This window comes from Neomonachus schauinslandi, chromosome 10 (assembly GCF_002201575.2).
Source record: "Neomonachus schauinslandi chromosome 10, ASM220157v2, whole genome shotgun sequence".
In the NCBI taxonomy this organism is placed as follows: Eukaryota; Metazoa; Chordata; class Mammalia; order Carnivora; family Phocidae; genus Neomonachus; species Neomonachus schauinslandi.
This window is the reverse complement of record NC_058412.1, coordinates 97529880-97551681: the sequence shown is the minus strand read 5'-3', so window position 1 is coordinate 97551681 and position 21802 is coordinate 97529880. Positions and strand designations below refer to the sequence as shown.

The 21802-nt window shown below is 39.3% G+C and overlaps 1 protein-coding gene across 1 annotated transcript in view; it reads left to right on the top strand.

Annotated features, from left to right (window-relative positions):
* Positions 1-21802, top strand: part of MACROD2 (mono-ADP ribosylhydrolase 2) — a 2055604-nt gene that overhangs the window by 1513095 nt on the left and 520707 nt on the right. The window contains exon 8 of the mRNA XM_021700726.1: positions 9682-9755. Within this exon, the coding sequence (XP_021556401.1) occupies positions 9682-9755 (74 nt within the window). The remainder of the gene's footprint in view (positions 1-9681; positions 9756-21802) is intronic.

The window sequence follows — 21802 nt, the reverse complement described above, 5'->3', positions numbered from 1 at the left end:
CAAAAGCCCTCCGATGACTAGAATACTGTTGTGACCTCCCGAGGCTGACTTACTGTCATCAGGAGCCCAACCCTGCGCAGAAAATCTATCCTGTCTATTCATTGGTTTTACTTGTAACCATGAGGGTCTTGCAGTTAAGTGGACAAAGGATTGTGCTGTTGCTGTGTCCCCTGAACACCATACTTTATCTTGGATATATATGTCCACTGAAAGCAGGCTTATTTTCGGGGATATTTGTCTTATTTCCTTTCCTTTTTAATTAGTAACAGCATACCATTTCACCAGGAACTGTGTTCTCTCATAAGCATCTTCTCAGTAGTTTCCCCTCAGGGATGAAATGGGATAATGTGGATATATCATTTTGCTTGGATGTCTCAGGATCCCTTTGCCGTCCCACACTCTAGAGCTAAACATCCCTGTTCTCCCAGTGCTCAGCCTTTCCTGCTGTCAATATAATGATTCATACATCCACAGTCCATTCACTCATTCAACACACATTTGTTGATCATCTTCTACATGTCAGCAATGTTTTAGGGATACAGTGATAAGCAAATAAGAGACTTGTGGCATCTGCCTCCTTAGTCTTTCACTCTACTAGAAGTATTAATTGAATATGTACATGAATAAATGTAAAATGTAAAAATGAAGCTCTGATGAGTACTGCCAGGGAAGGGTACATGATGTTATGAAAGCATCAAATAGGGAATCGTCATCGTCAGAGAAGCCTTCTCTCGAGAAGCGACGACTGAGCAAAGGACAAATGAAAGTTAAAATAGGCTAGGAAAAGAGGGGAGAAATGTCATTTCAGGAAGAGGATAGAGCATGAGCAAGGCCTTAGGGCAGGAAGAAAAAGGAAACATGCCACATTCAAAGAACAGAAGGAAGCTCAGTGTAGCTGGAGTTGAAAAAGCAAAGAATGATCCAGTGTAAGAAGAGCCTAGAGAGAGGGGTGCCTGGGTGGCTCAGTAGTTAAGTGTCTGCCTTCAGCTCAGGTCATGGTCCCAGAGTCCTGGGATGGAGCCCTGCATCGGGCTCCCTGCTAGGCGGGAAGCCTGCTTCTCCCTCTCCCATTCCCCCTGCTTGTGTTTCCTCTCTCACTGTCTCTCTCTCTGTCAAATAAATAAATAAAATCTTAAAAAAAAAATAGAAGCAGAGCCTAGAGAGGTAGGAAAGAGTCATACCATTCAGGGGTGGGGGGGGAATGTTAGCATTAATTTGGACTTCAAATGCTTATAAAGGACATACTTTGGAAAGTAGCAGATCAAACTAAAGAGAGAACAGGTTTTTGAGAGAGCACTGCTTAAATTAGTAATTTGGGCATGGAAATGTTACATCAAGGTGAATGGTGGGATCTAGGGAGGCAGTGGCTTGAAGGTGGTTGTCAAAAATGACCAGGTCAGGGAGGGGCTAGCAAGATAGCAGAGGAGTAGGAGACCTAAATTTCGTCTGGTCCCAGGAATTCAGCTGGATAGGGATCAAACCATTCTGAACACCTATGAACTCAACAGGAGATCGAAGAAAAGAATAGCAACAACTCTCTGAACAGAAAAGCAACCACTTTCTGGAAGGTAGAACGTGCAGAGAAATGAATCTGAGGTGATATTTGGGAGGATAGATGGCGGGGAAGGGGGCTTCCGTTGGCCACTTCTGGCAAGTGATAGAGCCGCGGAGCACAAAATCGGAACTTTTAGAATTCTGCTCTGCTGATGGACATCGCTCCAGTGGCTAAGCCAGGGGTGGAACCCTCTCTGGGACAGTGTGGTCTCAGGACCCTCGGGGTCACAGAAAGTCCGGGGGTGCCTGAGTGTGGCAGAGCTCCCAGGTATCAGAACAGGGAAGCCGGCTACAGAGATGGAGCTGAGGAGTGGGCTCGCAGCTCGGGGTTGCCATAAACCATGATCCGTGGCAGTCGGGTCACTGCTCTTCCAGCAGGGACCCAACAAGCGGCAGATCCAGGGAGACTCCCCTCCCTCTCCCAGGAGGAGCGGTGCTGGAGCGCACCGCGGGGATCTGTTGGGTTTGGAGACTTCACACAGGGTCATGTGCCAGAGATAGAAATGCTCGGTCACAGGCCAGGTGAGCACGGAGTGCGGCTGGAGACCAGGGAGATGGGAGTGACTGACTGCTTTTCTCTGGGGGCTCACTGAGGAGTGGGTCCCCGAGTTCTTGGCTCCTCTGTGGCGGAGATTGGGAGGCCGCCATTTTCACTCTCATCCTCCAAAGCTGGACGGAAAGCTTGCAGGGAACAAATGCTCCTGAGAGCAAACCCGAGCAGATTACTTAGCCAAGACCAGCAAGGGTGGGGCAATTCCGCCTCTGGCAAAGACATTTGGGAACCACGGCAACAGGACCCATCCCCAGAAGATCAGGAGGTACAGCCAGCCAAGACCAAGTTTACTGATCAATGAGAACGGCAAAACTCCAGAGCTAGGGGAATACTGCACATAGAATTCATGGATTTTTTCCCATGATTATTTAGTCTTTCAAAGTTAATTTTTAAAATTTTCTTTATTTTTTCTTTTCCTATTTCTTTTTTTTTTGAATTTTTCTTCTTTCCTTTTTTGACCAACATCTTATCAAATCCTTTTTTAAAATCTTTTTTTAATTGTCATTTTTACAGTCATATTCTGTCCCTTCATTGTACTTAACCTTTTTTTTTGTATATATGTTTTTCTTTTCTTTAAAATTTTGGGATGCAGTTTCTTCTAATAGACCAAAATATACCCCAAATCTAGTATATGGTTTTGTTCTATTCACCCTCCTGATCACATTCTCTCCTTTCTTTAAAAATTTTTCTTCTTTCTTTTTTCAGTCAACTTCTTATCAATTCCTTTCTAAAAATCTTTTTTAATTTTAATTTTTACAGTCATATTCCATTCTTTCATTGTATTTACCCTTATTTTTGTATACTTAGGTTTTTCTTTCTTTGAAATTTTGGGAGGCAGTTTCTTCTAACAGACCAAAATACACCCAAAATCTAGTGTGTGGCTCTGTTCTATTCACCAGGCTGATCATATTCTTTTTTTTCTCCTCTCCCCCAGTTTTGGGTCTCTTCTGATTTGTTTAGTGTATATTTTTCTGGGGTAGTTGTTACCCTTTTAACGTTTTGTTCTCTCATTCATTTGTTCTTTTCTGGACAAAATGACAAAATGGAAAAACTCACCCCAAAAAACAAACAAGAGGCAGTACTGACTGCCAGGAACCTAATCAACATGGACATTAGTAAGATGTCAGAAGTAGAGTTCAGAATGATGATTATAAAGATACTAGCTGGGCTTTAAAAAAGCATAGATGATACTAGAGAATCCCTTTCTGGAAATCCCTTATTTCTGTTAGAAATAAAATCTAACCAAGTTGAAATAAAAAAGGCTGTTAATGAGGTACAATAAAAAATGGAGGCTCTAACTGCTAAGATAAATGAGGCAGAAGAGAGAATTAGTGATATAGAAGACCAAATGAAAGCTTCCAGGACAAATAAAAATTAAAAGAATGTGTGATCACCAAACCAGCCCTACAAGAAATATTGAAAGGGGTCCTCTAAGCAAAGAGAGAGCCTAAAAGTAACATAGACCAGAATGGAGCAGAGACAATATACATTAACAGTCACCTTATAGGCAATACAGTGGTACTAAATTCATATCTTTCAATAGTTACCGTGAGTGTAAATGAAGTAAATGCCCCAATCAAAAGAAACAGGGTATCAGGTTGGATAAAAAAACAAGACCCATTGATATGCTGTCTGCAAGAGACTCATTTCAGACCCAAAGACACCCCCAGATTGAAAGTGAGGGGGTAGAAAACCATTTACCATGCTAATGGACATCAAAAGAAAGCTGGGGTGGCAATCCTTATATCAGACAAACTAGATTTTAAACAAAAGACTATAATAAAAAATGAGGAAGGACACTGTAGTATACTTAAAGTGTCTATCCAACAAGAAGATCTAACACTTGTAAATATTTATGCCCCTAACATGGAAGCAGCCAATTATATAAATCAATTAATTAATAAAAGAAAGAACAAGAACCCTATGATACTCTCAATAGATGCAGAAAAAGCATTTGACAAAGTACAGCATCCTTTCCTGATTAAAACTCTTCGCAGTGTAGGGATAGAGGGTCCATACCTCAATATTATAAAAGCCATCTATGAAAAACCCACAGCAAATATTCTCAATGAGGAAAAACTGAGAGCTTTTCCTCTAAGGTCAGGAACATGGCAGGGATGTCCACTGTCACAACTGCTATTCAACATAGTACTGGAAGTCCTAGCCTCAGCAATCAGACAACAAAAAGAAATAAAAGGCATCTGAATCAGCAAAGAAATCAAACTCTCACTCTTTGCAGATGACACGATACTTTATGTGGAAAACCCAAAAGACTCCACCCCAAAACTGCTAGAACTCATATAGGAATTCAGTAAAGTGGCAGGATATAAAATCAATGCACAGAAATCAGTTGCATTTCTACACCAGTAACAAGACAGAAGAAAGAGAGATTAAGGAGTCGATCCCATTTACAATTGCACCCAAAACTATAAGACACTTAGGAATAAATCTAACCAAAGAGGTAAAGAAACTGTACTCAGAAAATTATAGAATACTCATGAAAAAATTGGGGAAGACACAAAGAAATGGAAAAATGTTCCATGCTCATGGATTGGAAGAACAAATATTGTGAAAATGTCTACGCTACCTAGAGCAATCTACACATTTAATGCAATCCCCATCAAAATACCATCCACTTTTTTCACAGAAATGGAACAAATAACCCTAAAATTTGTATGGAACCAGAAAAGACTCTGGATAGCCAGAGGAAGCTTGAAAAAGAAAAGAAAAGCTGGTGGCATCATAATTCCGGACTTCAAGCTCTATTACAAAGCCATGATCATCAAGAGAGTATGGTACTAGCACAAAAACAGACACATAAATCAATGAAACAGAGCAGAGAGCCCAGAAATGGACCCTCAACTCTATGGTCAACTAATCTTAAACAAAGCAGGAAAGAATGTCCAATGGAACAAAGACAGTCTCTTCAACAAATGGTGTTGGGAAAATTGGACACCACATGCAGAAGAATGAAACGGGACCATTTCCTTACACTACACACAAAAATAGACTTAAAATGGATGAAAGACCTAAATGTGAGACAGGAATCCATCAAAATCCTTGAGGAGAACACAGGCAGCAACCTCTTCGACCTCAGCCACAGCAACTTCTTCCTAGACATATTGCCCAAGGGAGGGGAAGCAAGGGCAAAAATGAACTATTGGGGCTTCATCAAGATAAAAAGCTTTTGCACGGCAAAGGAAACAGTCAACAAAACCAAAAGACAACCGACAGAATGGGAGAAGGTATTTGCAAATGACATATCAGATAAAGGGCTAGTATCCAAAATCTATAAAGAACTTTTCAAACTCAACACCCAAAGAACAAATAATCCAACCAAGAAATGGGAAGGAGACATGAACAGACATTTCTGCAAAGGAGACATCCAAATGGCCAAAAGACACATGAAAAAATGCTCAACATCATTCAGCATCAGGGAAATACAAATCAAAACCACAATGAGATACCACCTTACACCAGTCAGAATGGCTAAAATTAGCAAGTCAGGAAATGACAGATGTTGGCGAGGATGCAGAGAAAGGGGAACCCTGTTACACTGTTGGTGGGAATGCAAGCTGGTGTAGCCACTCTGGAAAACAGTATGGAGGTTCCTCAAAAAGTTGAAAATAGAGCTACCCTATGACCCAGCAATTGCACTATTGGGTATTTACCCCAAAGTTACAAATGTAGTGATCTGAAGGGGCATGTGCACCCCAACGTTTATAGCAGCCATGTCCACAATAGCCAAACTATGGAAAGAGCCAAGATGTCCATCAACAGATAAATGGATAAAGAAGATGTGGTACATATATATATACAATGGAATATTATGCAGCCATCAAAAAAAAATGAAATCTTGCCATTTGCAACAACATGGATGGAACTAGAGGGTATTATGCTAAGCGAAATAAGTCAATCAGAGAAAGAAAATTATCATATGATCTCACTGATATGTGGAGTTTGGGAAACAAGGCAGAGGATCACAGAGGAAGAGAGGAAAAAATGGAACAAGATGAAACTAGAGAGGGAGACAAACCATAAGAGACTCTTAATCTCAGGAAACAAACTGAGGGTTGCTGGAGTGGAGGGGGGTGGGAGGGATGGGGTGGCTGGGTGATGGACATTGGGGGAGGGTATGTGCTATGGTGAGCACTGTGAATTGTGTAAGACTGATGAATCACAGACCTATACCCCTGAAACAAATAATACATTATGTGTTAATAATAAAAAAAAATGACAAGGTCAAGGAACTGGCAGGCCACGTGTTGCGTGGGTCATCTTATTGGACACTGAAATCACTTGTCATTATGGCAAGGCTTGTTGTGGAAATGAAAACCATAACTCAGTGCCAGAGGTTTTGATATATGTGGGAAAGTGACCTGGAGGTCACAAATAATTGACAACTGACCGTAATTGCCATGGTTCTATAAGAACTTGTATAGTTTCGGGGCGCCTGGGTGGCTCAGTTGGTTGAGCGACTGCCTTCGGCTCAGGTCATGATCCTGGAGTCCCGGGATCGAGTCCCACATCGGGCTCCCCCTGCTCGGCGGGGAGTCTGCTTCTCCCTCTGACCCTCCTCCCTCTCATGCTCTCTGTCTCTCATTCTCTCTGTCTCAAATAAATAAATAAATAAATAAATAAATAAATAAATAAATAAATAAATAAAAAAGAACTTGTATAGTTTCTCTGTGGGGAATTATATCTTCTAAATGTTAATGCTGATGGCCATCACAACTGGGCATGATTACAGTTTTTATTAGCTTTATATAGCCCTATAATCTTATGATTTAAGTACATCTTAAACATATCAAGAAGTTGGAGAAGAATTCCATGGGAGGAGAATAAAAAGGGAAAGCTAAGATACAAGTCTAAGGAAGGCCCCTTTTGGTTGTCTCATGCCAGGCTAAGGTGCTCACGTTTCCTCTGTAGGAACTAGAGCATCAGCAAAGCTGCTGTTGTTTTGTATAAAGTTGTCGTAACTATACCTTCGGAAGGGTCACTTGGAAGTGGTGTGATGGACAGATTGGAGAAAGGGAGAAGACCAAAGGAGCACAATTATGAGTCAACTACAGTTATCAGGGTGAGGGCTGAGTGGGCTTTGAATGAGATCAGTGGGCAAAGAAGGGAAGGAACGGGTGGTATACAATATTTCAGGGGACTCAGTTACCAGCCAGGAAAGCAATCAAATACTTAAGTGACTAGGAGAGCAATAAAGCCATAGGCAGAAGCCAGAAAATTGGGAAGAAGTTCATTTTGTGGAAGAATACACATTACATTTCTAGTTCTAGAGTGCATCAAGGGGAGGTATCCAGATGATGACAAATGTAGACGTTAAACTCCAGGAAAAGGTGGATTGGAAAAGCCCCCTGCTGTTAACCCCTAACCACAAATGCCCATCCTGGCCTCCTTTTTCTTTGCAGTCCATAGGAAATTCTCCCTTCACTTCCTCTTCTTCCACTAATTCCACTAATTCCTAGTTGCTCACAGCTTACTTCTGAAGACAGTGTCTCCTCAACTCCTGTTTTGTTGTTCTTTCCAAAACATTCTCTGGTTTCCTAAAAGGCCTCCTCTTTCTTGCTTAGTTCCCCTCATCTGTGTCCCCACAGCCCCGATGCACTTGTCATACTTGCCTCTTTTAGATTTCCTCCCTCCGACTTTGGGCTTTAGAGGACAGGGACTCATTAAACATGTCTAGGTATCTTTTCTTTTCTGGTTCAGTAATAATTTGCTTAATGAATTAGCTAATTAACAGGTTTATTTTAGGGCTTTTAAATTTTGAAGCCTTCATTTAAGGAAAAAATAAATGGGATGAAATAGTACAAAACAAATCCATAATCCCAAATGTCACAGATGAATTTACAAGGTTTGGGAAGTTGTGCACATTTTCCCTGTGGTCAAGTGCAGCTTGGCCCTGCTTTATTTTGTCCCCTTTCCTAATGCATTCTCTTATGAAGTATGTAGAAACCTAATCAGAAAAGCAACATTTATTCTTGGAAGTGGGGACAAACATCTCCTCTCTCTTGCTCCTCCTCTCTCACACATTTTCTCTGAAAGTCTAATGAGATTTAAACCTTTTGTATGAACTATTGGAATATGTATTTGCCTTCCAATAAAACTGGGCCTTTAAAATCCCAGATGTCCTCATTTCAGTAATACCTCTCTCTGCATCTGTACAGCACAATGTCGCAGGAGCCCCCTGATTAGAAGGCATGTCAGTGGATGATGCTGCAGCTGGCTCACACAGAGTATACAGGAAGAAGAAGGCTGAGTTTGGACTTTGGGAATGGCATACATTTAATGGATGCTCTTAGAAAAGGGAGCCAGGGGAGGTCAAATAGGTAGGAGGAAACATAGAAGAAGGCAATGTTGAAAATTCCAGGAGGAAAATTTGCAAATCTGTAGGGACAAAAAGTAGATTCATAGTTGTCAGGCGCTGGGGTAGAGGGAGACTGGGGAGTGACTGTTAATGGGTACAGAGTCTTTGGAGAGATGATGAAAATACTCTGTAGTTAGTGGTATTGGTTGCACAACTTTGTGGACATATCAAAAACCACTGCATTGTATACTTTAAAATAGTAAAAAAATAATTAAAAAAGAAAATCCAGGATAATGAAACATGGAAAATTAGTCAAACACATCTAATACAGAAAAGATGAAGACTGATTGAAAAAGTGATTGCCTATATGGAATTTGGTGATTAGGAAGCCAGTGGTGAGCTTAAAGAGAGTAGTTTCAAAGGAATAGTCACTCCCATCTCTTCTTCTTTCTGCCCCATAAATACATAATTTGTAAGGTTATTCCTTCATATGCATTCATCTTTGTTGGCAGAATGTCTGATGATTTTGCAAGTTTAGGAATATGTTTGGTTTACATAAGCTAAGGGGTTATTCTGGATGAGTTTTGGGAATTATGATTATGTGTGCCTCTGCTCACTAGGACATAGTATAAATGTCATTCTTCCTGTCCTTCAAAAATTAAATCTGTAGTGCAAAACCAGGTCAGTTCATGTAGTCTTAATCTCAAACATAATTTCCAATGGCCCTAAATGGAGCAGGCATTACCTTCTTTGAATTCTGATAATACCTATTAGTTGTATGGCTATTCTACAAGTTGCTTGCCCTGTCTTGTGTCAATTCATTGATGGAGTACTCCTGGCCTTATGACCCTGGGTCAACGCATGTATTCTGAGGCCATATTTAACTTGGTTTGTAAATTGAGGGTAATAAACCTTAATCTGAGTACCATTTATGAGAATATTATATGAAAGTGCTTTGAAAGCTATTAAGCAAATGTAAATACATTTTTAATTGATTCTGTTGTAGAATTGAAGAGACAGTTAAATCCTTCATTGCTTGTTAGCACTAGACTGATATATGACTGGCCCCCTTAATGCCTTGTGTGTATGATCATAGGCTTCACATCCTTGTATACCTTACTAAGGCCTGCCTTGCTCAGTAGTAATTGGTTGAATTGAATACTGCTTAAATGAGAAAAAATTAGTGTCATACCATGATTGAATTTTCTCTTGCCTTCATCTTTCTTTGTTAATTTGTTTTATTCTGCTCTTCACGTAGGTTTCCCAAATGAGCCTGCTTCTGTCATTGCCCTCAGCACCATTAAGGAATGGCTGGCCAAGAATCATCACGAGGTAGGAGGAACAACATAATTAGCAAACATTTAAGATGGCGTCATTTGATCTGCAATTTCAAAAAAACCCAAAATATATCCATAAATATCAAGTAAACATAATCATTGAGCTGAAGCTTGCCTGACCATGCTTCATTGGGGTTATACGGGTGATTGAATATTTTCCTGTAATGAATTGACTGAAGGGATTATGTTGATTGGTTTTGGTGGTGAAGGTAGGCAGAGTGATAAGATTCACTTAGCCATGATCTCATTTTTACATCTTTGGATAGTATGAGTTTTGTGTGTAAAAGAGAGAATAGGATGGATTTCATTAAGATTAAGGGATTGTCCTATGCTATTTTCCTTAAAGCGTTATCTTTGTTGACATGGTGTATGGTAATTTTTTGGTATCCTGAGGTCTCTTTATTTATAATTAATCATTTCCATAAAGTAACTTCTGAGTGTGAGATTAGAGTAGGCCTGGATAATTGATAGCTAAATCCTCATGATCAGGATTTTTTATGAAACTAAATGCTTCTCTCAGACTTTTCACCATGCCTCCTATTCTGCTTATTTAATAAAATCTTTAGGATATGTTTAGTGATGAACAGGAGAATTACTCAAGCTAACAAAGCAACACAATAAGACACTGTGGAGGTTAGATTTCAGAGTTTTGGCAACTAACCTATTGTAACAACAAATAGGTTTCATACAATGCACAGCCTTGTGTATTTTTTTCCGATTTTGTTATTCTCCTCAGATATTCATGTGAGTGCTATAAAAAATATTGGTCCATTTATGATATACCATGAATTTAGCTTTCTTCTTGGGTAGGACAATGAATATTAGGCAATGTTTGCTTATGGAAACAGACTATGGGAGTTTGCTATAATATGGGAGTAGCTCTTGGTGCCTTTGTGTGTTTAAAGAAATAGCAGTGTCATTTTCTGCTAATTGTTATAATTTCAACATTTCTTAAGTAGATACAGAAATTATTAATCTCTAGTAGGAGTAAAGACCACATGGCCAAACATATCCATTTCAGTGCTTGTTCTTTCTCCTCCTCTTACTATGAAAGATATATAACTTCAATTTAGAGGATGACCGTAATAACCTCAAAAAAAAAAAAAAACAGAATTTAAAAAAAAAATAGTTAAAATAGCCAGTTTACAAAACATGTCTTTGACACGTATTATTTTCACAACAATCTCATGAAATGTCTAGGTATCGTTATCCTTATTCTCATCTAGAATCAAAAGGTTAAATGACCTTCTCAGGACTTCAGAGTCACAGAGCCAAGAGTCTGACTCTGTCCTCCGACTCCAAAAGCCATTCATCTTTGGAGGGATCCTGAGGCCAGGGAGAGAAGTTTTAGTCCCTTTGACCGTGGTATTTTTAGTGTATCTCTTGGTTACAGTAAAATCTCCTCACCTGGACAATCTGCTTAGCAAAAACAGAGAGTGTTTCATGAATGAAAGTTGATAATGGAGCTAGTATATTGGTGTAAACCCATTATTTCCACCAACATAATAATCCAAGGGTATTCCCTACTGATAGATTTACATGTGTCATGTTGGCATGTGAGGGAAGTACACACATCCACCCAAAAATCATCATGGAGATGATTATGAAGAGCAAACATGTTGGTTGTATTTACAGCTCATTGACAAATCCTACTGATGGATTTTCTCTAGTTAAACTATTCAGAAGTTTATTTTCCGTAGAAATGTGTTAACTTAGTGTTTCCCACTTAATGGTTGGTGCCCTGATTTCCTTGTTAGCTTATTCTGACTCTGAGTCTGTTCTTTTGCTTTCATATCTTTTTCTTGCTCATTTCTTGGGTCTGTTGTATAAAAATTTAGGTATTTTGGATTGAGGAACACAACTGTTATTGCCATTGTGACTTTAAACATGTCATGTGCTAATTCTTTTTTAAAAGGCTTCTTGTTTCAACATGCATTGGTTAATTTAAACAAATTAATTTGAACAAGTCAGGTTTTACTTAATAAATGAATTGTAAGTGGTAGGGAATACATAAAAGCTATATAAATTTATTATTTTGCAATATTTTGATTTACTTTTTGCTCTGTTAAAAAACAAGCAAAGTAGGTTAGGCACTTATGAAAGAATATTACTTCTCAGTCAGCTGTCTCTTCACTGGAGTATAATTTTGACATTCTCATTGTTTAAGTTATTCATTAATTCACTCATATGACAAATATTTGATAAATACCTCACTAAGCACCAGAAATTTCTAGATATGAGGGATAGAATGCTGAAAAACAAAATCCTCTTCTTTTGATATTCATAGTCTAGGAAAAGAGACATCAACAAATAAAGAGATAAGATAGTTCAAAGGCAAAGTAAAACAGGGTAACTTGATAGTGAATTATTGGAGGATGTGGTTTTTAGATGATTTAGAAAGGGCTCTGAAGATGTAATCTTGGGACAAAGATTTGTATGATGGGAAGGGGTAAGCCAACTACAAAAAGGTCTTGAAGTAGAACATTCCACATAAAGGGAACAGCAAGAGAACAACCCTGATGGGAAAATGAGTTTACTGTTTGCAATTAATGGTAAGAGAGACAATGCAGTTGGATTAGAGACATAAAAGAATGGCAGGAAACAAATTTAGACAAATAGGTAGGGGTCAGATCATAGAGTGTTGTGGTTCATGGAGAAACTTGGATTTTTATTCTAAGTCTAGTGGCAAGTTGTTGAGAGTTTGGGGCAGGGAGTGCCATGATGAGATTCACCTGTAAAATGACAAAAGGCTGGCTGCTGGAAAAGGGACTTGAGAGACCTCAGAATAGGAAAAGGAAGATTGATGAAGAGGATCCTGTAGTAAATCCAGGCAAGAGATGAGGATTCTTTCAAATACAGCAATGGTAGAAAAGGAGGTAACAGCATCAGGTTTGGAAATTTTTTTTTGACAATAGAGCCAGCAGGACTTGGGGATTATCTCAGATAGGCTAGCTCATGCTGCAGTTACAAACAACTTACAAATCTTAGTGCCATAAAACAACAAAGGTTTATTTTTTGCTCACACTATTTATATGTCTTGGGTCAGCAAAGGGCTCTGGCTTAGTCAGGAACCCAGGCTGACAGACACTCTACCATGTGAAATATCATCTATCACATGATAGGAAAAGATAGACAATTAAGTAATAGTTCTTAAATGCTTCTACAAAGGAATGATGCATATAACTTTTTTCTCTGTCACTTCACTGTCCAGAGCAAGGCACCCAGGAGACAAGGAAATGCAGTTCTCTCATATGTTCAGAAGAGAGGCAACTGGATATCAATGAACAGTAGTAATGTCTATCATAGCTATAAATCAGATGTGGTATATGGGAAAAATGGGAGAGTCAAGTTTTGACCTGAGCCCCTGAGTAAATATTGGTGCATTTACTGAGAAACTTGGTAGAGGAACATGTTTAGATGATAAACAAAAAGAAAACAATAATTGCATTGCAGATAGTTAAACTTGAGATGATCTTAGATATACAATGAAGGTTTCCAATAGAAAGCTGGTTACTTGAGCCTAAAGCTCAGAAAAGAAGTCAGATAGAAGGACATGGTAAAATTGATCAGATTATCATAACTTTAACTTGGGTTTGGGTCTTGTTTGAGATTAGCTGCAAGAAATAGAAAAACACTCAAGCTAAATTATATAAGGAAGATATATTGTATGAGTGAACTATATAAAAAAAAAAAAGTCTTGAAATTCAAGAGCTAGAACTAGAGCAGGATCTCATGAGTGACCAGAATTGCAAACTATAAATCCAATAAGAAGCAAGGGAGTTCATTTACATTCTCTCTCAAATCTCTGTTTCATTGATTTTTTTTTTCACATTATCTTCACTACCCATTTACCTGCTTAATATGGCCCCATGATGACTGGGACCCACTCGTGAGTCATTGAGCCCTGCTTAAGGCAAAGCCAGGGTTGAGGTTGGTGGGCAAAGTTGCATCTTCTGGATCTTTCAGCTCGTTATGTCCCCTAAAATTTTCCTTTTAAAAAATAGGGAATCCATGTAAATGTGCCTTCTATCAGTGGCCATACTTCTCTCAGTCAGATAAATATGCAATTCAAACTTCATGATTTTTGATCTTTGATAATTGATGTTGTCATATGATTAGTGAGCCCTCACATTTCACCATTTATTTCCCCTCTGATTTCTAAACCATCAGGAAAGGACACTTTTTTTTTTTCAATAATAGTTGATTTGATTCTATTTAATTACACAAATCACCCCAGTCTGTGTGGCTGGACATTTTCACATTCAGAGAGGCTTCTCTGGAGCATTTGGGCCCAATAGACATGACTAGGGAAAATATGTTCTGTCATCCACCATTGACTTGTTTCATTTACCCAAAGTATGAACTGTGAGGATGCTGCTATCACCACATATTTAGTGGGACTCAGGGACCTGAGGGAGCCCAGCTGAACAAAGAGTACAGTTGGCTCTGACTGCAGCAGCTCTAGAGGAAGATATAGAGCAGGAAAATGAAATGAAACTGGAAATGAAAAAATGAAAATCCTCAAGAGGCTGTAATATTGGGGCAGAAAAATGACTTACCAGGACTAAGAAACATAATGACATCTTATTGAAAAATTGCAAAACAAAAAAGAATATTCCCTGCTAAGACTTGAATTATTGGTCTCAGAAAACCAGAGAGCTGAATTATCTTACAAAACCGAAATACAAAGAAATGGAAATCATGACTGAAGAGATAAGGCATGTGGTAGAGAGACCCAGGGATCAAGTGTGAGGTAGGCAAGGGATGAAGATTACCCCACTGGCATTTTTGGTAAAATTAAGAATTAAGAAATTCTGAGTTCAGAAAATCAAAAGAAAAGAATATCAGACTTCACTATAAAACAAATGACAGCATGTGGCATGATAACCTTTCCATAAGTACCCATTTTTCTCAAGTAGAAACTTTATTACAGGGACAAGCAAGCAAAATAAGGGATCGTTATGGAAATGAGCAGCAGAAATGCAGCCCAGACTCTCAACTTGGGGTAGTTGCTCCATGTTATCATCTGCAGTTTCATGCATTCCTCATTTTTCATGCAGTCTAAAAATATCATTCCTTCTGAAATAGTGATTTTCCCACTCTGCAGCTCTGAGGCACCCCTTTCATATCTGGAAGTTAGCCTAAGAAATGTTTTTACAGTGCCTATTCTACTGTCCCACCTCAGAGACTCATATGGCATCTGACTATTGGTCTCTGGGGCAATGTACATATTTGTAATTTTTCCATAAAAAGCAGAAGAAGAATAGGATATCTTTCCCCTCTAAAAGCTACAAATGTCCTGATATTATATGAGATATTTCCCCATTATGGAGGTCAGGTTCAGTGATTTCAAATGCCCCAAAGGAGCAAGCATCCTGCAGCACAGAGCACCTATGTTAAGTCTTCCAAGAAGTCATCTTTGGGGGTAAGGCATCTAAGATAAAGATTCCAAGATGGAAGATCGGTGAATTTTCTGGGTACTTTTAAATGTGGAAACACTAAAGTACTAATCAGTTGGAGCGTGGCAGAAACCTGAACACCCCTTATCCCCAACAGTTATAAAGCAGCGCAGAGATGGACAGAAGCATAGCATTCTGAGAGGCTCTAATTAAAACTGTGACATGTGTAGACCTACAGGGGAAGGCTGTGTTCACCTAAGACCAGGCCCCAGCTGTATCTCTGCAGACCTTTGAAGATGGTATTGCCCAGAAATCTTTACCATTCAACCACTCCATGGGAAGTTCCTCATCTCCCTCCCCATGCTGACAGCCCCCTCCTCCACAAGCAGACCCTTTTGTTCTGGGGGGGGGAACAATTCAATGGAGGATTCTTTGGTTCACCTTTGAAGGCCCTGAGTGGGCACCTGATGTGACTTAGATGTCATTGGCAGGGAAGAACCATAGCTCTGCATTTTCAAAACCAAAATCAGTTTTCTTCTCTGTAGGAGGGAGGTGAAAATTTTTTCTCATTGCATACAGAGTTTGGGCCTCTGCCTAACATATAATATTTTTTAACTGTGCTTTTAGCACAAACAGATTGTTATTCAAAATATTAAATATCATCTACTTGTCATTTAAATTGTTAATGCTGTGCCTTCCGAGGGAAACTTGATACCTGTGGTACTGCTGTTTATCATTTTAAGTATTGTGCCTACAGATGTGTCAGGGCATCATGAGATGCTGTGTATATGTGGCAGTGGTCCATCGAGGCAGATATCCTACTCTACAACTCGTTGCAAGCCATGGTCCCAGACCTTACCCTGTGAGCTCTAGACGTCAAAGTCAAAAGATAGTAGCCAGAGAACAAAACTTGTCTTAAGCTAAGCAATTTGAGAAAGAAGAACAAAGCTGGAGGTATCACAATTCCAGATTTCAAGATATCTTACAAAGCTGTAGTAATCAAAATAGTATGGTACTGGCACAAAAATAGACACATAGATCAGTGGAACAGAACAGAGTCCAGAAATAAGCCCATGCTTATACGGTCAGTTAATCTATGACAAAGGAGAAAAGACTATACAATGGGGAAAAGACTGTCTTTCAAATAAACAGTGCTGGGAAAACTGGACAGCTAGAGGCAAAAGAATGAAACTGGATCACTTTCTAACACCAGACACAAAAATGAACTCAAAATGGGTTAAAGATCTAAAGTGAGACTTGAAACCATAAAATCCCTAGAAGAGAACACAGCAGTAATTTCTTTGATGTTGGCTATAGCAACATTTTTCTAGATTTTTCTCCTAAGGCAAAGGAAACAAAAACAAAATAAACTATTGAGACTATAGCAAAATAAAAAGCTTTCACATAGTGAAGGAAATGACCAACAAAACAAAAAGGCAATCTACTGATAGGGAGAAGATATTTGCAAATGATATATCTGATAAGGGGTTAATATACAAAATATATAAAGAACTTACACAACTCATCACCAAAAACCCCCCACAAATAATCCGATTAAAAATGGGCAGAGGAGGGACGCCTGGGTGGCTCAGTCGGTTAAGCATCTGCCTTCGGCTCAGGTCATGATCCCAGGGTCCTGGGATCGAGTCCCGTATCGGGCTCCCTGCTCTGCGGGGAGCCTGCTTCTCCCTCTGCCTCTGCCTCTCTCTCTCTCTGTCTCTCATGAATAAATAAATAAAATCTTTAAAAAAAAAATGGGCAGAGGACCTCAATAGATATTTTTCCAAAGAAGACATACAAATGGCCAAAAACGTGAAAAAATGCTCAACATCACTAATCATCAGGGAAATACAAATCAAAACCACAATGAGATATCACCTCACACCTGTCAGAATGGCTAAAATCAAAAACATAGGAAAAACTATTGGCAAGGATGTAGAAAAGAAAGGGAACCCTTATGCACTATTGGTAGGAGTATAAATTGGTGTAGCCACTGTGGAAGACAACATGGAGATTCCTCAAAAAAAATAAAAATAGAATACCATATGATCCAATAATTCTACTACAGGGTATTTATACAAAGAAAACAAAAACACTAATTTGAAAAGGTATATGCATCTCTATGTCTACTGTAGCATTATTTACAATAGCCAAGGTCCATTGGAAGAGACCCAAGTGTCCATCAATAGATAAATGGATAAAGAAGATGTGAAATATATAGATATATAGATATTATATATAGGGTATATATTATATAGGATATAATATATATATTATATTATATAGGGTATATTATATCTCATATATATATATATGAGTATTACACAGCCAAAAAAAGGATGAGATCTTGCCATTTGTGACAATATGATGGACCTAGAGTTTATGCTAAGTGAAATAAGTCAGACTGAGAAAGACAGATACCATACAATTTCACTATATGTGGAAGCTAAGAAACAAAAAAAATGAATAAATAAATAAAAAGCAGAATCAGACCTATAAATACAGAGAACAAACTGATGTTTGCCAGAGGGAAGGGGGTAAGGGAATAGGCAAGATGGGTGAAGGGGGGGAGTGGGAGGTGCAGGCTTCCAGTTATGGAATGAACAAGTCACAAGAACCAAAAGCAAACAGTAAATACAGTCAGTGATATTGTAATAGCATCTTATGGTGGCAGATGGTAGCCACACTCGTGGTGAGCACAGTGTAACATAAAGAAAAGCTGAATCACTATGTTGTACACCTGAAACTAATGTCATGTAGTGTGCCAACTATAGTCAAATGAAACAATTTTAAAAATAAATAAGCAAACACTGTGTCATTAAAAAAAAAAAAAACCCAGAAAAAAATTAGTTTTCGGCACATATTTGGTGACCTTTAGAAGTAAAGATACTGGTTTCTTTTTTTTTTTTTTTAAGATTTTATTTATTTATTTATTTGAGAGAGAGAGAGAGCGCACATGAGAGGGGGGAGGGTCAGAGGGAGAAGTAGGCTCCCTGCCGAGCCCGGTAGGGGGCTGGATCCCGGGACTCCAGGATCATGACCTGAGCTGAAGGCAGTCGCTTAACCAACTGAGCCACCTAGGCATCCCAAGATATTGGTTTCTACTGAGTAGAAGCAGCTATACTGCCGCCTTCCCCTGCCTTCCAACATTCCGACAAACAGCCACAAAGTAGTGAAAAAGGTAAACCAATTCGTCTACCCCAGAAAACAGAATTGGGAATCCCTTGAAGAAGTGCACATTCAGCCTCTGGAAAGGTTCATATGCTATTCTCGTGCTAATGTGACAAGATCAGGGACATGGCCACTTGTTTTCTCATCACAGATCACAAAAGAACCGTCACACTATAGTTCTGGTGCCAAGACTATTTTTTCCCCTTCTTGGCAGAGGTCTTTGAACATATGCAGTGTTAAAAATTGTCACTTTTATTTCAGAATCACATTATGGACCACCAAAAAAACCCCAGTGTGGGGCCTGCCTTATGTCACTGACACAGAACACCTTAGGATCTTTCTTCAAAGGGGGACTTAAATAAAACATGAAATGATGCTTCCATTTCTAATGAGAAAATTACATCCCTCACCCCAAGTTTCAATTCTTGTGGTCGATTCTTTACAGAAATGCAATGCACATAATGCACCATCCTTCAGTTCTACACAACACGGGGGTGTGGTTAACATCCAGAGAGATCTGAAAGCAGCAAATGAAGTGCTCAGTGTTTTCCCTGGGGAATGTCTTTTTATGTCTCTAGAACATTATTTAGGTATGTATGTTGGTCTTAGTTGTTGGTGTAAAAAAATGTTAAAATATGTGTGTTTGGAAAAATAAATTCCATCTTAAAATATTCAGGTTCTGTGTAAGAATGTGGCTATGGCAATAATAATCATCATCCTAATATGCTGCTATAAAAATGTATCCTTTGACGAGCCCAAGCATGATCTTCAGGTGGAAACCGTGATGCTCATTGGCTGTGACATAATTAAAGAAAATTATTCCCAGACTTTGCACATATGCCATGCTCCTTTCACTCTTCAAAACCCCGATGACTTGCAGTTTGTTTTCTCTTTCCATCCCATCAATTTATATTCCTGCTTTCCTCCCTCCTTTCTTGCCCTCCTTCTTTCTTCCCCACGCTTTTTCCCCCTCCATCTCTTTCATACACACACACACACACACACACACACACACACACACACACTACTTTCCCATTCACAGATGGTCTATGTTGAGATTTGCCCCAAGCAGTTACATCAGTAGTCAGAAGTGAGTTTTATCTCCATATCGTATGAATCCCAGTCTGCCTTGTTAGAGTGAAAGTCATGCCCCAAGGAAGCGTCTGCCTTTCATGGTGGGAGTGTGCAAGAGCTTGGTGTCACAATAGATCACCCCACATTAGAGCTTGCCAGGTGGACAAATCCACTTACTTCTCCATCCCTATAGTGCTTTAGCATCTACAACACGCCTGCCCCAGTTCTTAGAGCCAGAAATTAGAGACCCTTGCTGTTGCCTTCATAACCCCATTCACAGCAATAAAAAGCAAAATATATGATACAATATACATTTTGCTGCTTTAGTTAGTGAGCCCACTTCCAGTTAGCCAGTAGGCTTGGGGTACAGAGGGTTTTCATCAAGGACTTTTAGGCATTGAGGTTAATGTTGCCCAAGTACATTTTCCCTAGTCTCACTTTGTGTAGAGATCTCTGTAAAGTCTAATGATTTTTTTCTTCCAGCAGGGGATGTCTGGATAATCAAGGTCCCAGGGTGCCCTAGTGACACCAACCTACAGTCCCATGTAGTTCAGAGTGGCTTGTTGACTTCTGTACTGACACATAATTGACATAAGTCCCCCTCTGCCAGCCATCCTTAGCCCAGCACAGTGTCCATTATGGTCCCATTACTTTCAGATAAATATACTCTGTCTTGGTGGGGGTATTGTTTAAATAGGTGTGGAAAATTCATATGTGTACTGCTGTTAGATCTGGGACTCTAGAAAGAATTCTAGGAGATGTAGAGTAAGTATGTGAAATAGCTACAGAGAGAAGGAAAGGCAGTATTTTTCTGGCTCCTGATGTGTCCCATGGGCTGTGTTTGGGACACACACTATTACCTGTTTCTGTAACACATCCTATTATATCTTCACAAAACTTTCTTCAAGGTAGGTATTTTGATCTTAAATTTTATATATGTGGTGTTGAAGTTCAAGGAAAAGGAAATTCCTAAGGTCAACTAATTGGACATTTTCTTGTTCTTATAATTCCATTTCTGTGGTCAGCGGTGATTACTCCAAAATTGGATATCTTACCCAAACTTAGCCTTTTGAAGTACATTTGTGGGCATGGAACCTGAAGTAGGCTGATTATAGTCTTTCTCTGGGACATTTTTGCAAGCTGGAGTTGGGCAAGGAAAAGTAAGGCTACTTTGGTAGTGATCTGGAGAGATTTGGGGCACAGGAGCCACCAGTGGCCATGTTCCCTGCAATCTTGTGGAGGAGGGACGCTCTGCTTTAGGAGGATATATTTCTGAAGATGTCACTGATTGCTGGGCAGTTGGCAAAGCCATGAAGCCTGTCTGATGGCTTGAGTGAAGAATCAAAACTAAGGCAAAATATCATATTTTAGCAAAACAGAATGACCTCCCATTTTTAGTTTTAACAACTCAAGCTAATAATTCTCAACTAGAGGAAAGAGAGAGTTGAGAATCATTTGGAGGGTGTTTCCCTGCCCAAACTACATGTTTTAAGTAGTTCTCTTTCAGAGAACCCTATGTTGAATCATTGCTTTTGATGGAAGTATTCCAGTTCCTTCAAATATGTTGGGTTAGAAAAAATAATTTGGTGTCACTGTTCTTAATAGGAAAGTGAGTAATAGCTCTTTTAAAAATTCAGCCTTTCAATATATTTCATGCAGGGGCAAATCAAAATTTTGCCTATTTAGTTATTTACTTACTAACTAACTAACTGCTATATCCTACTATTTCTTCAGTCTAACCTGAAGATAGGAAATAAGTACTAACACATAATCGAGCCAGTACTGAATAAAAGCCAAGAATAAGTAGCACAGAATAGTTGTTTAAAAGAGAATGGATCCCTTTGCAAAGGATAGCTTAGAAGTCTGTGAGACTATAGGACAGCGTCCAAGCCTACAGGATCAGTGAGGGCACAGTGTAATAGTAGTCTGGATCCTCTTCTACACATCCAAAATGGGAATTATGGTGCCTGGAAGCTGGGTGGGAAGAGGCAGGGTATAGTTCACCACTGCCTATTATTATCCCAAAGAAAAAGCTTAATGTGAAGATTAGAACATTGGGTTAAAAGTCAGAAAATTTGGGCTGTAATCAGCTTCTTTCACTGTCTTGTATAACCTTGGACAATTCACTCCATAGGCCATGGGTCTTCCAGCTCTAGAATTCACCACCATCGATATTATCTTCTGGAGCATCCCCACTGATGCAGCCAGTTATGCCTTTGCCCAGGTCATCAGAGCACAATCAGACCAATAGAAAGCTTTGTTCTAGGCCCTCCAGCTGACATACCAGAGCTCAAGCAGCATTTGCATATGCTTCCTTGATGTCTTTAAGATGATCCCCAACTTCCATATGGGTGTATCGTTGGATGGAGGAGGGCCCCCATGTTGCTTTTCTGTAAAT